This window comes from Pholcus phalangioides, unplaced genomic scaffold (genome assembly GCF_987345545.1).
Source record: "Pholcus phalangioides strain wild (caught in Gottingen) unplaced genomic scaffold, Ppha-v1.0 ptg000029l_1, whole genome shotgun sequence".
Taxonomy (NCBI): domain Eukaryota; kingdom Metazoa; phylum Arthropoda; class Arachnida; order Araneae; family Pholcidae; genus Pholcus; species Pholcus phalangioides.
Window position 1 is genome coordinate 4,551,264 of NW_028301619.1, and position 14,842 is coordinate 4,566,105.

The 14,842-nt window shown below is 33.7% G+C and overlaps 1 protein-coding gene and 2 non-coding genes across 4 annotated transcripts in view; 1 reads left to right on the forward strand and 2 right to left on the reverse strand.

The window, feature by feature from the left end:
• LOC149067598 (regulator of G protein signaling 7-like) overlaps positions 1-14,842 on the reverse strand; it is a 181,447-nt gene that overhangs the window by 13,078 nt on the left and 153,527 nt on the right. For both annotated transcript variants that reach the window (XM_089252502.1, XM_089252503.1), the window contains exons 8-11: positions 12,190-12,261; positions 10,465-10,560; positions 5,890-5,951; positions 2,277-2,390 (exon numbers count right to left, since the gene is read on the reverse strand). In XM_089252502.1, the coding sequence (XP_089108628.1) occupies positions 2,277-2,390; positions 5,890-5,951; positions 10,465-10,560; positions 12,190-12,261 (344 nt within the window). The remainder of the gene's footprint in view (positions 1-2,276; positions 2,391-5,889; positions 5,952-10,464; positions 10,561-12,189; positions 12,262-14,842) is intronic.
• On the reverse strand, positions 4,698-4,771 carry TRNAT-GGU (transfer RNA threonine (anticodon GGU)). Its single transcript has one exon. It is a non-coding gene; the product is annotated as a tRNA-Thr (tRNA).
• On the forward strand, positions 4,929-5,002 carry TRNAT-GGU (transfer RNA threonine (anticodon GGU)). The gene has a single exon. It is a non-coding gene; the product is annotated as a tRNA-Thr (tRNA).

The window sequence follows — 14,842 nt, forward strand, 5'->3', positions numbered from 1 at the left end:
TAAGATAAATTATTGAACACTTATCAGCAGCGTGTTAGACCACGATCAGATCGAATAAATAAGCATCCAATTAGATATTTGAACTGAGATGTACGTATGCTCATCATCTCAGAAATAAAAATGAAATGTAAATTATACAGGGTGTTATAAATAAACTGACACTACTCAGATTTATGTAGCGCCCATTCTGATGGATATATTTTGCCTCCATCAGAACTTGGTATTTTGTCTGTTGTGGCGTTGTATTTCTATTTGAAACTTGGCATATACGATATGTGGACCATGAGGAAAAGAAAGCTTGAATAAAAAGTTCAATGTTTGACCACCAGGTGAAAAAATTGGTGATTTCTTTATCGCAGTTATCTTTTTCTCATGGTCCAAATAACATATATATCAAGTAATAATATCACGTAAATATATCAAATTTCAAAGAAATACGCCCTCCACAACGGGCGCTACATAGGTCAGAGTAGCGTCAGTATAATTAAGCTGAGTAGTATCAGTTTAATTATACTGACACTACTTTTTTTTATTTATTTATTCAATATTGATTGGCCGAGGCCTATACAAGAAGATGCGGAATTATATATGGCGAAAGTGACGATTAATGGTACGAGAGAATTCGGAAATCGTTGTGCAATCTACAATATTTGATGGTAGGTTGTTCCAGTCGATAATAGTTCTGGGGAAAAAGCTAAATTTGTGACAATCTGAAGAGGCAAAGATGGGCTGTAATTTTTTGGAATAATTGAGTCTAACAGAGAAATGAGAATGTTTGATTAGAATATTGAAAGTGTCAGTATTAAAAAACCCATGGAGGATTTTGTAAAGAAAAGTTAAACGAGAGATAAGTCGAAGAGAGGAGAGCGGTTGGATATTGAGTTGTTGCTTGAGTTCCATTATGGAGACAGAAGAAGACCAACAGTTAAAAATGAAACGTGTGGACTTATTTTGGATAGATTCTAATTTGTCTATGTTGGTTTGGGTGTGGGGATCCCAGGATTCACAGGCATAGGAGAGGGCAGGGAGAATATATGTTTGGTAGCACAAGTGACGAACATGACGGGTGGAGTATTTTAGGTTACGGCGGAGGAAAAAAGAGTTTTTTGGGACAATTATTAAAGATATAATCAACGTGAAGGTTCCAGCGGAGATCGGAAGAGATTATAATGCCCAGGTACTTATAGTGGGAAACCTTAGAGATCAAAGAGTCGTTTATAGAATAGGGGAATTCGTGGGGGATTCTTTTACGGGTAACTTTCATAAAAACAGTTTTTGAGAAATTGAGGGGTAATTCCCAGGTTGAGCACCATTTGGAAATAATGTTAAGGTTGTGTTGGAGAGATTCTTGGTCAGAAAGATTGGACACTGTTTTACTGACACTTTGACCTATGTAGCGCCCGTTCTGGTGGACGCGTTTCATTGAAACTTGGTATATACGTTATTTTGACCATGGAAAAAGGCAACTGCTATAAAAAGCACCACTTTTTTACCTGGTGGTGAAAATTGAACTATTTTTTTACTGAATTTTTCTTTTTCCCATGGTCTATATATTCTATTCACCAAGTTTCATCAAAATATCTCCATCACAATGGGTGCTACATATGTCTGAGCAGTGTCAGTTTATTTATGACGACCTTGTAACGCGTATGGAGTCTAATTGAATATTGTGAACTAGCAAGAATGCTAAAAAGAAACTGAAGCATAAAGGTCAATGGTAAATTTATAGCAGGACAGGGATGCTATATGATATCTGATCGTTGTCACACATCAGCACCTCCTAGAGATAGAACGACTCCACACGCTGCTCGTGACGTCAGCAAGTAATCCATTTTCCCTCAGAATATTCAGGGAAAAAATTCCTTCCTCGTGCCAGCATCATCGTTGTGCGGAAAAGAAATGATCGAGCTCAGAATTGGCGATTTCTATGCTCCACATTCAATTACCATGCAATATTTGTGAGCCAACCAGGAAGATTCTACGCCAAAATAAGAAGAAACAAAATAGGATGCTGTGGTTCAAAATGTGGCAAACTTGCTAGGTAGTTTTAATGACATTACAGATGAACTTGGCAACCCGTGCGGAGGCTTTCTATCTCTAGGAGATGCTGCACACATACGCCACTTCTGCTATGGTATAAAAACGGTCTTTATGATGTTATCATATTGTTATCTAATACCGCACGTGTTTTTTTTTGCGTAGGCATTTGGATGCATCTGCATCGAATACTGAAATTGATATTGTTATAACAAATTATGAATACGAAGAATACCCACGTCTGTTTTTCCTGATCCCAAAGCTCTGTGGTATCCGATATCCATGGATTCGAAGGTTCGGGATTCGTAAGAAAAGGATCGTATTCTTCATACTGTTTATCGTAAGTCATATACCTATGAGAACCGAAAAAAAATTCGAAAAAATGTAAAGAAGTTAGAGAAGTTTAAACAAGTATTAAAAGTGCTCCAAGATTTGAATACAGGGTCTCATAAATTCGTAAATGCTTTAAAACTTGATATATTTGAATGCGGTTTGTGAAAAGTTTTTCTCAGGATGGGGGATTTTTTTGGTACAAAAGAAAAATGAGTTACATTTTTGTCGATAGAAGGCCATATATCAACCTGGTTGGACCTGAACCTTTCTTTAATAACTTCGGTGTCCGAAACGTTCGTAAAGTTTCAGCCGGTGATTCGTGGCTGAGATAAAATTACTTCACCAATAGTGCTTTATCCACTAACGTCAACATCACAATGAAAACCTTATGTGAACGCCAGTAACAGGAAAATTCAATCGCACACCCTGCATATTATAGGACTCTGATTTGCTTTCATGCAGCTCCATCAATTGACAAATATTTGAACTAACTTTTTTCTTTACCAAAAAAAAAAAACTCCCTTCGTGAGAATTAATTTTTAGCAAACCGCATTCAAATATACCAATTCCTTCAGTTTTTATGAATTTTTAAGTTATTTTCAAATTTATGAGACACATGTTTCTGATTGACAGAAAGGGAGGGAACAAAAACATGTTAGCAGGATAAGAAAACTTACAACGGTATATGGGTTTGGGGTTGCCGAAATAAGAGCATTTTAATAACACCAGATATTTCGGGATTGCCAAAATAAAGCGGATCAAGTTACACGAGATATCTCGAGATTGCCGCAGTAAGGGTTAATAAAGATGCATTCTCGAAATTGCAAAATATTTTTTAATTCGTACTTGCGCATGAAATTAATCTAAATTTCTGAAAAAATGTGCTAGATTGATCCTTACCGTGAATTATGTTATATAATGTATTTTGAACACATTCAACTTATGTTTCTTTACTAAATACGTCCGATTACGAGTTGTTTGAGAGAAGAAAAGTTTCGAAATTCGAATATATTTAGTATATAGATTTCTCTTGATATTCAGAATAACTTGTACAACGAGTTACAGTGGATTCGACAATCGTAATTGGAAGCGTTCGATGTTGAGAATAGGCAAACATTTCTCTGCGTGATAATGTAGCCATATACATCCGTAGCAGCTACCAATGAACCATCTCTCTCTCTCGAGCTGTCCCTTTGTGCTAAAAGTGATCGTCGTGTAATCGCACCGCGATGCATTTCCACGGTAATATCTGTCGTTGCGAATCATGCTAGCGTGAATGTACGACCAGTGTTCGTATAGCATTCATCACAGAAAAGAGCAGATAAGCCGGACAACAAAACTCGCAAGGCTGTAGGATGATCAAGAATCAGCTAGATGCGTGCTGATATTTTAAGTCTGTACAATGCTTCTCCCTCGTGAATATTTACATGTGTACGCGTTACACTATTATAATAAAAGTCCGTTACAACGGGAGCTCACAATCACAGGGAAAATTGCCGTTGTAACGGACTTCTTATTATAAGCAAATTTGATTTTTTTGACCTGTCAAGTTATAAATTATAGATAATTCCTGCTATTATTTGCATAATATCCATCCTTTAGGCCAGTATTACACTATAGAAGTTCTTTAACAAAGATTTTTTATAAAATATGTTTGGCAAATAAATATGATAGTGTAATGGCCGACTTTGATAAAAATGAAGATAACTTTAACAAGTAACTAATAAGTTACTATAAGTAATAACTTTGATAAAAAAAAATAAAAAAAATTGAATAAAAGTTTTGTAGAAGCTCTTCGATACAACTATAATTGGGTGATACTGGCCAAAGGACGGTATAAGGGTACGAACATAGTGCACGCTGGTGTTTGATTCTACATGTCGGAGCCGTTACGAATTGGTTAGGAAACCTGAAATTCAGGTTTTGAACCGATCAGCAACGGCGCCGACTTGCAGAAGCGAAAACCAGCTTGCACTATGTTCGTACCCTTACATTATAAAGTATTTTGTATTTTTTAAATTTAAATCAACTAAAACTGACACAGTATGAGAAATTGGGCTTTCTTACTAATGTATCGGTGGATATTAAATGCGCTTGACCACATCTCAGATTCCATTTTGAGGTTTTTATCGTGATTGCAGTAAATATGCATTGATGCATGTGTTTTCATCATATTCTGATGTATCTTGAGCAGGTTGAATAGTAGACAATGTTTTTTCCAGCTAACACCAGAATGAGATAGATGGCTTTTTCTCAGCCCGAGATATCAAGGAAACAGTTATTTTCCGGATATTTTGCTGAGGTGAACTCGGAAAGAGAAGTCATGACGTCTCCGCCGGGACTCGAACCCAGGCCCTCTTGCATACCGGGCAAGCATGCTACCATCTACACCACTGGAGACATGACCCTGCCTTCCTTATCTCGGGCTGAGAAAAAGCCACCTATCACACTCTAAACCGTCCAACCCGGGGGCCATTTCCTGAAGTTAAGAAAGGCTACTAATGCCTCTACTTCAGCGCCTCACGCCACAGTGCGTGAAATAAGGAAGGCAGGGTCATGTCTCCAGTGGTGTAGATGGTAGCATGCTTGCCCGGTATGCAAGAGGGCCTGGGTTCGAGTCCCGGCGGAGACGTGATGACTTTTCTTTCCGAGTTCACCTCAGCAAAATATCCGGAAAATAACTGTTTCCTTGATAACACCAGAATGTTTCATTAATATCAGGCGGGCTTCATTTTATTAGGAAAATCGATATGGATCTCCACACAGTTAACAGCGTAGTTCAATATACTTTTACAAAAAATAGCAGTATCACTTTTGGAGCTTAAAATACGTCACATACACACATTTATATTAAAATGTTCGCAAGTATTATTAACAAATAAAACGTCGATGTATGCGACAGAGATAAAATAGAATATACGATATAGAACAGGAGGAATAGACAAGCATAAACTATCAATTTTCGAACTGAAATCACTAGTACTCGTCTATTATTTTTGGTTATACAAAGATACTGTATAGTCTAAACCGTAGTTGCGTGTATATGTTACGGTAAATGTGATAAATGCGGATATTATACATAATAACCGGTCATTATGTATACTTACCAAGCATTTCGGTAAGTTTGATAAATTTCCCTAAATTTATCACTTTTATCAGCAATTAGTTATAGTACCCAAGTGTCGTTGGTAAATTTTATATATATTCAATAAATTAATCATTTTTATCGGTGATTAATGCATAATACCCAAGCGTCGGTAAACATGATATATCGTACTATATCGTAAAATTTGTTATCATTATATCGGGGTCGGACTGTAATCATCACACATACAAGACTCATTTGGAGTTTTTTTCATATTTATCAAATTTACCAACGACGCTTGGGTATTATGCATATTCGCCGGTAAAAGTGATAAATTTATTAAACTTAGTAAGACGATTGGTAAGAATAGATAATAACCGCAATTAGCGTAACATATATACTGTGCATTTGATAAAATGAACGAAATCACTTACGATTCCGACACTTTGGACATTTTCACATTGGCTCTGTCCACTTTTTTCCTCAGCATCGAGAGCTATGTAATAAGAAATAAAATGCGAAAATATGTTACAAACCTTCACAATTGTGTAGCTTCCGACTACGAACGGTGAAAAATTACAGAATGAAAATCATCATTTGATTAATCACTTACCTTATTACATTACGACAAGACAATTGATTACTCTAATAATGAAAATTGCTTCAAGAGTTTTGTTTATTCCTATATTATAGGTAGAACATATTCGATTCATATTAAGTTACTTTCGATTTAGCATTGCTCCATTTGTTAGTTCAGTTACTTGCACAAAATTTTCTATGAAGAAATGGAAGTGGCAAAATTTGCAATTGCACTCCACTGACTTTTTTTCCTGATATTCACAAAGGTTGTGCTTTTTCAGGATTGTCTATGTTGGCAGATATTACAATGAGCATGTCACTCACAATCTTGATTTTTCCGTAGAGCATGGTCATCGGAAGATTTTCTTGACATTTCTGGTGTTTAAGGCGATTGCCTGCTTTCAAATGACAAATTTATCAAAAATTCCTGAAATTGATTTTGTGTTCATTTGAAAGTGAAGTTATTCTATTCTGTTTCATTTTTGTCTCTACAATAACCAGAAGCAGAGTTATTGTCAATTAAGTAAAGCGAAGTTATTGTCAATTAAGTAAAGCGAAGTTATTGTCAATTAAGTAAAGCGAAGTTATTGTCAATTAAGTAAAGCGAAGTTATTGTCAATTAAGTAAAGCGAAGTTATTGTCAATTAAGTAAAGTGAAGTTATTGTCAATTAAGTAAAGCGAAGTTATTGTCACTTAAGTAAAGCGAAGTTATTGTCAGTCAAGTAAAACGAATACAATGATCTATATAAATCGAGATTGAATTGATTTGAATGCGTTTTCTGAAGATTTGCATTTTTGGCTTTTCCACTTCACGTAAAAATTCATAGCTCAAACATTTTTCAAAATATCCCTATGAAATTTCCCACTGTATTTTAGACAGCTCAAGCTATGCAATGAACTAAAAATTAAGCAATGTGTTTGAAACTTTTAGATTTACATGATTTTGAATTGAGAATATCAAGCATTTCTAACGATAAATGCATATTTTTAAGTGTATTTTTTCACGTAAACAATCATATCTCAAAATGTTTTTTAGCATTCTAAAACTTGGAGTTCATTGCGCAGAAAAATGTCAGAGCAATAATCTGTGTGAAGAAAAGGGTGATACAAGCAGTAGTTTATAGTGTACAATGTCTAGTAGAAGTACTAAAAATATGTTAATTCTATATATGAAATTGACAGTAAATTTTCTTGCCAAAATATTCATGAAATAACACGAATAACACGTATTCTCTTAATTTTATACCATATCCAAACCAAAACCACACTCGTTTTATACAAAATGACTTTTTATAAAAACATGTACCTAGAAGGCAGGCAGTCGCCTTAAGCCGTACTTTTCCAAATATCACGTAAAAATCGAAAACGTAAGCTCGCTGTCTAAATTTCGTTAATTTCAAAAGCAAGAAGTAAACGTAACGTGCGAGAAAAAAAAAATGGCATGTCTTTCTTTTTTAATAAAACTCAGCTACGTGGCTCACATGGCAGCATGTTCAGCAAGTTCTTCCCTGAATTTTCTGTTGGAGCGATTCGAAAACATTTTGATCGACCCTTGTATATTCAAGTTTGAAACACACATCCATCATGTACAATTATTATTTGCGCTCATTCCATACCCATTCACTGAAGCACTTACTCGACTTGGTAAACTGAGATAGACTAGACAGAATAGCAGGAAACAATGAAAAGTACTCTTACGGTTAATGTATGTTATTGGTAACATCATTCAAAATTTATCAATGACTAACGCAGACTTAAAAAATAATAGAGCAAAATTCATACAACCTCCACGCCATATCAATTTCGATGAATAAGGAGACCGAAAGAATCAATACTAAGTTTTTTTGTTAATTTTATATAGTCATAAGGCAGAACGTATTGCATAATTACTGTTAATATAAACTAACGGAAAACAAACAATAAAAAATAAAATAACACCAATAAAACACGTACAAAAATGCAATTAAGAAATAAAACTAAGTGGGTTTAAATCACTCGTGCTAATTACGCATACATAAAATAATTCACAAATTCATTTCTTTCTTAAATGAAAACTTTAATTACTTTATCACAAAATTATAAACCCAACTATTTTTTGCCATTTCCAATAAGATAATTTTTAATAGTGTTTGAAGAATAATTAACGATTTGAATCAGTTTAAAATCTCAGTAATCTTCTATTATTTTCAGTATCAAATAAATTGATTTGCTTCATTGATTTCTTTGGCTCATACATATTTGTTATAATACCCCAACTCAATTAACTCAATGAGAAATATTCTATCGCAAGATTGTCTAATGATTTTTTTTCATCCTCCCTTAGTTTTTTTATCTTTTGGTACATACATTATCTTAACGATTAATATCAAGATTGTAATCCCAGCAAATTAGTGATACATCACGTTTTCAGACTCATGGTTTTGTTTTCTTGCAAAGCTCTGTGTGTTTTGCAAAAAAAGTGTTAAAAACGATATCGATTTTTCAGATTTCTTTGCATAAACTTTAATATCAAGTCAATGACCTATACCTACTCAATAGTCAATACCTACTCTTTTTGAATTCATGTATGTCACTACATTATATAACTTTATTTGAAATATTACTTGCAATACTGAATATATTTGAATATTATGATGACAAAAAAAAAAAATCCTGACACCATAGGTACAACAGAAACGGCGACATGACCATAGAAAAAGCTGCTACCGCAGGATTGAGTCCCATATCAAAGGGTTAGTGAACCAACCTCTCGGTGAGTATTAAAAAAAAGCTGCCGTTCGGAACTGGCAATAAATTGTAGGTCCCGGTCCAATTAGCTCTCGCGTGCAGAAAATGACCGTGGTGCAACAAAAACTATTAAAGCAAAAAAAAAAAATTATTAGGAATCTGTAAATTCAACGCAGTAAAAAATAATGTAATTCAATTTGCTGCAAGTTTCTTGCTTTTTTTTTTTAAAATTACTTTTAGCTAAACTAAATTAAAAAACGTTAGTCGAATGTGTTGCATGCTTAGCAACATTTGGCGAATTAACACTCATCATTCAACGAAATAGATGTTTTATTTACTCACAAAAAATGGAACGTTTCGCTGTGCAAGAGCGATTGGCAGCGGGGATACTAATTTGTTCGTCGTTTACGATTGTTGTGACAGCATTCCCCAATAAGGACTATTAATTTCTTTTAATCATCGTAGAATTGAACAATTATTTTTTCTTTGTTCTCATTTGCCAAACCACGGCCTGTGTCTTGACTTCTTTTCTTTGGTTAAAGCCTTTTGAAGAAATCTAAATTTTTATTTTAAAAAAAAGACTCATGTACTCTTTCCAATTAGAAAATCCCAAGTTTCTAAGTTCAATATATCAATTGAAAGATATCAATATTCACTGACATATTCAAATTCAAAACTTGTGAAGAATTGGGAAAAGTTGGGAAAGGACAGCATAAATGAGGGAAAGGAACACTGCGTCCGTAAGTTTTTGCTGTTCTTTCATAACTTTTCTCCAATTTTAGAGTTCAAAAATATCATTGCGAATATTGCACTTAGAAACATGGAATTTTTTTTCTGTTGGCCTCAGGAAATACAGGGCAACAACTTCCTGCTTGGAAGATGAAGAACAAGGGGGGGGGGCTGTTTAAAAATTTAGATTTCTTATTTTGTGACACACTGTATTTTCACTTTCAAAACTGGTACAAGGTAATTTTTGTACGCCTTTTGAGCATTTTTTAAATTGGTGTCATACCTCTGGGACGGACGGTTAATGAGATAAAGGCTGCATTAGCACTTACAGGACACCCTGCATACTCTCTATATCAAACTATTTTGTTTCCTCGCTTTCGACTGCAGCTACAACAAATTGTTTCTCTGTGACGCTTAGTGAAATTCCGGAAAAAGTCAATGTGATCATTTTTAATCAATAATCATCCTCGAATAGAAGATATCTTTAGGTGTGGCTCTTGATAACGTCACTCTGTGGTATGCTTTTTCATGTGTTAGGATCCGTCTGACAGTTGCCTCAATAAAGTTTAATCTTCCTTTGTTTTAAAAAGTAATTGAAAGTGTGTGTGTGTGTACAGACTATAAAGTATATCTCACCACAGAGGCCTTGGCCACTTTGTGAAAGTGGCAATGTTTTGAGCTGCAAATTGTTATTTTTTGCTTGAATGAAAATTATTTTCTGTTCGTCTTGATTTAAATTATCTATTCAATATTTCTGATTTTGTCTAAGATTTTTTATGATTAAAATTAAATTGCGGCATACAATGTAGATGTTTAATAAGCTTTTCCATGAGTATGTGTATTCTTTTATTTCATTTTAATATGTTCGTGACGCGGCCCATGACAGGAGAGAATATGATAATCATTTTTCTTCCAACTTATGAATTGAAATGCAATTAAATGGTAAGGAGAATGTTATACATTTTGTACTTACTTGTTGTTTAAGAGAGTTCAAAGCATATGACGAATAAGATTCTGGCATTGTTGGTGATATCCTTCCTCCAGGAGCAGCTAACTGCAAATTATTTGGCTAGATAGGAAACAATGAGCGTTACTGTAAATAATAAAATTAACCACAAATGCTGTTTTAGAAGACATTAATTTGATGCGTGAGGGTTTTATCAAATTAATCTTTCAAAGGCATATATTTCCGCATTGAGTGAACTTCTGCCGTATTCCAACGATCGCACAAGGTTTTTCCTCACCATCAACGTTTTTATATTTGTTTTCGAGTATCTTAACGATCGATACGTCATTGGTCATTAAGAAAGAGTATTAACTATTTTTTATAGATGCTTTTCCAAAACCACCCCAGCTGTCCGTACGACTTTAACGATGCAATCGATATTTTCAACACTTACTGCGAACTAGATGTGTTTGTTGGCATCCACGACGCAATTTGGAAAATATCATTGTCAAGAAAACTTTGAAATAAAATTTCTTGAAAATGTATTATTTTTTCACATCAAATAGGAAACTTTCTTTCGATTGTTGTGCATATTTGACTGTGATGAATTTTAGTTTCGAACGAGATTTAGTTAATGTGAACGAGATCTCTTTCAGCTTATCTAACCATGCATCTGAGATGCTTAAAATGAGATGAAAAAAATATTTTTATTATCCTGTTAGAAATTTCCACAATTTTCTCGTACCATCAGGTAATAATACACTGGTGTAAAACTCTGAGATGCATGAAATTATTCCTTTAAGGTATCCGACTACCTTTCTTGTCACTTTTCTTTAAAATGGTCCTGGAGTGAAATTTAAATACATTTTTTGATAGAAAGTGTCTCGAAATGGTCAAAGCAGTGACAAATTTTGGTCTATCTATTATATTTTCTATGGAAAAGTCGTTTTTATGTCAAATTTTAGGCAAAATTCATGTGATATTCGAAACACGATTGCAAAAAATTTTAATAATGAAATGCTTTGTGATTTTCATAGTGCATTTAGCTAGTAATTTTGCAGGTTATGAACCAAAATTTAAATGATTGCACGATATGTTCATAAGTTACAACAAAATATGTTTTAGTACGTGTGAATTTTTTGAAATTTCTTCCTACATTTTGTCTATAAAACACTGTAATTCAAAAAATATATGTGATAGACCTTAGATTTTGGTTCATAACCTCAACAATATATAGCAAAATATCACGTTAAGATTTCGTAAGAATGCAATGCATCAATTTTTAGAAATCGTGTCACAAAGTCAAGTAAAATGTCAAAAATAGCATTCTTCGTAAAACGCGTTTAAAGTCTTTATTCGCGTATTACTTGTATGTAAAAACGCAACACTAAAATGAACGTAACTTTGATTCTAAGCATCATATAAACAAAACAAGGCCCGTTTTGGAATTCCAACAAATGGGGCTTTTATAAAAAATAAAAAAATGAAAATCCATATTTTCTTCCAAAATGACGTTTTCAACGTAGTCGGATACCTTAATTAATTATATATCCACATAAACAAATGCCTCAATTGTTATAATTCGATTATTCCATGACCAGTTTTCACGAAAAGCCAACCACGTACCAATATCAATATCATTCCTCTATAGTTTGATGGCATATGGAAGCTTGAGAATTAATATTATAATTATTTAAATAATCTGATGTTATAGAAAAAACGATAAGTCTTATTCTTTAAACAATGCTTTACCTTTGTTCCTCCAGGCTTGTTTATACGACATGCTTTTTTGATATCGATTTCTGTTGTGTTAACGCAACCAGGCTAGAGTACAAGAAAGAAATACAAGTATTAAATATTAGCCGTATTGTACTCGCATCACGATGATCAAAAAGTTTCTGACATTTTTGTGTTCAGGAACAATTTTATACTCAGCAGCGAAGGATATTAACGGACGGGTGATAAATATACATATCAGGTCGGCTAGTTGTTGAAAAATATTTTTATTATCCTGTTAGAAATTTCCACAATTTGCTTGTGTGTGTGTGTAGCATCAGTGGTATAAAACTCTGCCCTGGGTAGAAAATATGAACGAGATCTTGGTAAATCACCATTAAGACTCATTTGTACATGGATCTACGTTCTATGTATTTATGTTGAGGCAACGGACGACGTGCGGGGCACTTTTTTTTTTAAACAGTGTGGTTTTAATGATAATATATGTATAAAGTAAGGAAATCCAGAGAAATTTTCGAAATATTTCTATAAACTTTTGAGATATTTTATATTATGTTCTCAAAATTAGAGCTTATTTTCAATACTTACGACAGACATTGTATATCGGAAACAAAAGCATATAATCGAACAGTTTTGGTATATTTTGCTACGACCTTTCTGTGCAATGAACTAAAACTTTAAGGGACACGAAATATTCTCTGAGATATGGCAGTTTTCGTGAAACAATACGTGAATTTGACACAAAAATTCTATATTTTATTTTCAAACAGTTGTAAAATTCTAAATTCTGAACATATAGCCAAGATCCTAGTTCATTGCACAGCTAATACTATCTGAATCACTGTTGAAAAAATTGTCATGAAAATATCATACATAGTTTTGAGAAATTTAGTTTCTCATGAATAAAGTGACGAAAAAACATGAGTCTTCCTAAAACGCGTTTGAAAACTATTGTTTGTTGCCTTTGACTATTGTTTCAATTGATTTAAATCAGCCATAACTTTGTTTTTATTTGTTTCATGCAAAAAAATAAATAAAAGAATATTTTGGATTTTGTGAAAAAAAATTCTTTCACAAAATAAATTGAGATAAAATCATTTTCTACAATTAAAAAAAAATTTTCATTTGAAGGCAGTGAGTTGCCTTCAGAAACATAGAAGCCACGTTTTGTAATTCCTGCTCATACCAGCGGTAAAGTAACCATTCCTTGGGTGCAACAAAAATGATCAAATGATCTCATATCCCGATCGCATCCGATTCAGAAGCTCACTGCATTCCCAAGTAAAAAAAAAATATTTTCATAGCACAATTGAATTCAGGTGATAAGTTAACCCTTTATAAGAGGAATTGCAGAAATCACTACACCCCTTTAAAAATGCCATTAAATGAAGTAGGCTTTCTTCTTATTTTCAGCAATCAAACTAAAGGTTATAAGGAAAAATGTTCCATTCAGAAATCAACTTCACAAAATATCAGGACTTGTCAATGCTAATGTAAGAGGCTTTTGAGGAGGCGAGATATCTCGTCAATGCCACTTAAAGCGTTAAGTGGTGAAAGTAAAACAGAATATTTTGGATGAAAAAAATTGAAATGATACAGCAGTTTATGATATTCAAAAGTTTTGAACGTTATTTAAACTGTTATGAATCATAAACTGATATGAAAAACAAATTATATGATAAACTAGTCAGCTGATTAGGAGAATATTATATGGAAAAACAAACGCACACACGAAGCATAAGAAGAGCCAGACATTTTTCAAAGGCGATAAATGAAATAACATGAAAGCCAGTGGGAAATATAATCAAACACGGAAAGGCAGATGATAAAGTGGCTGTCATCACACTTTCGTGTTGTGGGGACTGGAAGTTCTCCGACGAAATCGTATTTTACACATTTCCCCTTGGGATCTTTCGCAGAAAGAAACTTATATCTAAAGAATATTGAAGGTGAATAGAGAACAATCGATCAAAATGATTACCTTCTATGTTTCCTTTCTTTCTAATCCTAGACTGTAGAAAATCATTGGAAAAAAATTCGAAAAATAAAAACGAAAAACTTACTCCAGTCCGGAAAAGACCAACTCAAATACTCCCTTGGGGTTTAAAAAAAATGAAGATTTAAAGACAATTTTATGTTTACTCGAGGGAGCTATCAACTTCTATTTGAAAGCTTCGAATGTTTCATGGATAAGCTGTGAGATCATAACACATAAGCAAATGGCAAGACCTTCGAAGGTAGTGACGCTTGTCATAATTTTCGAGCCATCGTAAACACCGTCACATTTCATTTCCTTGAAGCTCTTTTAGATAACTAGCTGACGCTCGGTTTCTCCGGGAGATAAATTTCCTTCCGGATTTGGGATAAATCAGCTGCTTTAGCTTCAGGCTTACTTTCGAAACTCTGAGGTTAAGGTGAACTGCAAAAGAGGTTGCTGAATGTGTGTGTGTGTTTGTATACATATAAGTGAATTTATATCACTTGTGAGAGTGCCGAATGACATATTTTTAGTTAGTTTTTTTATTGTTCGGGAGCCAAAGATAACAGTACCATAAAAAAATCTACTCCATATTGTCAAATAGCGATTAGGAAAACAGTGAATTTCTCTTATTTTATTAAAATATACTGTTGGAATATAGAGTGAAAAATAGTAATAATCCAGCACGTT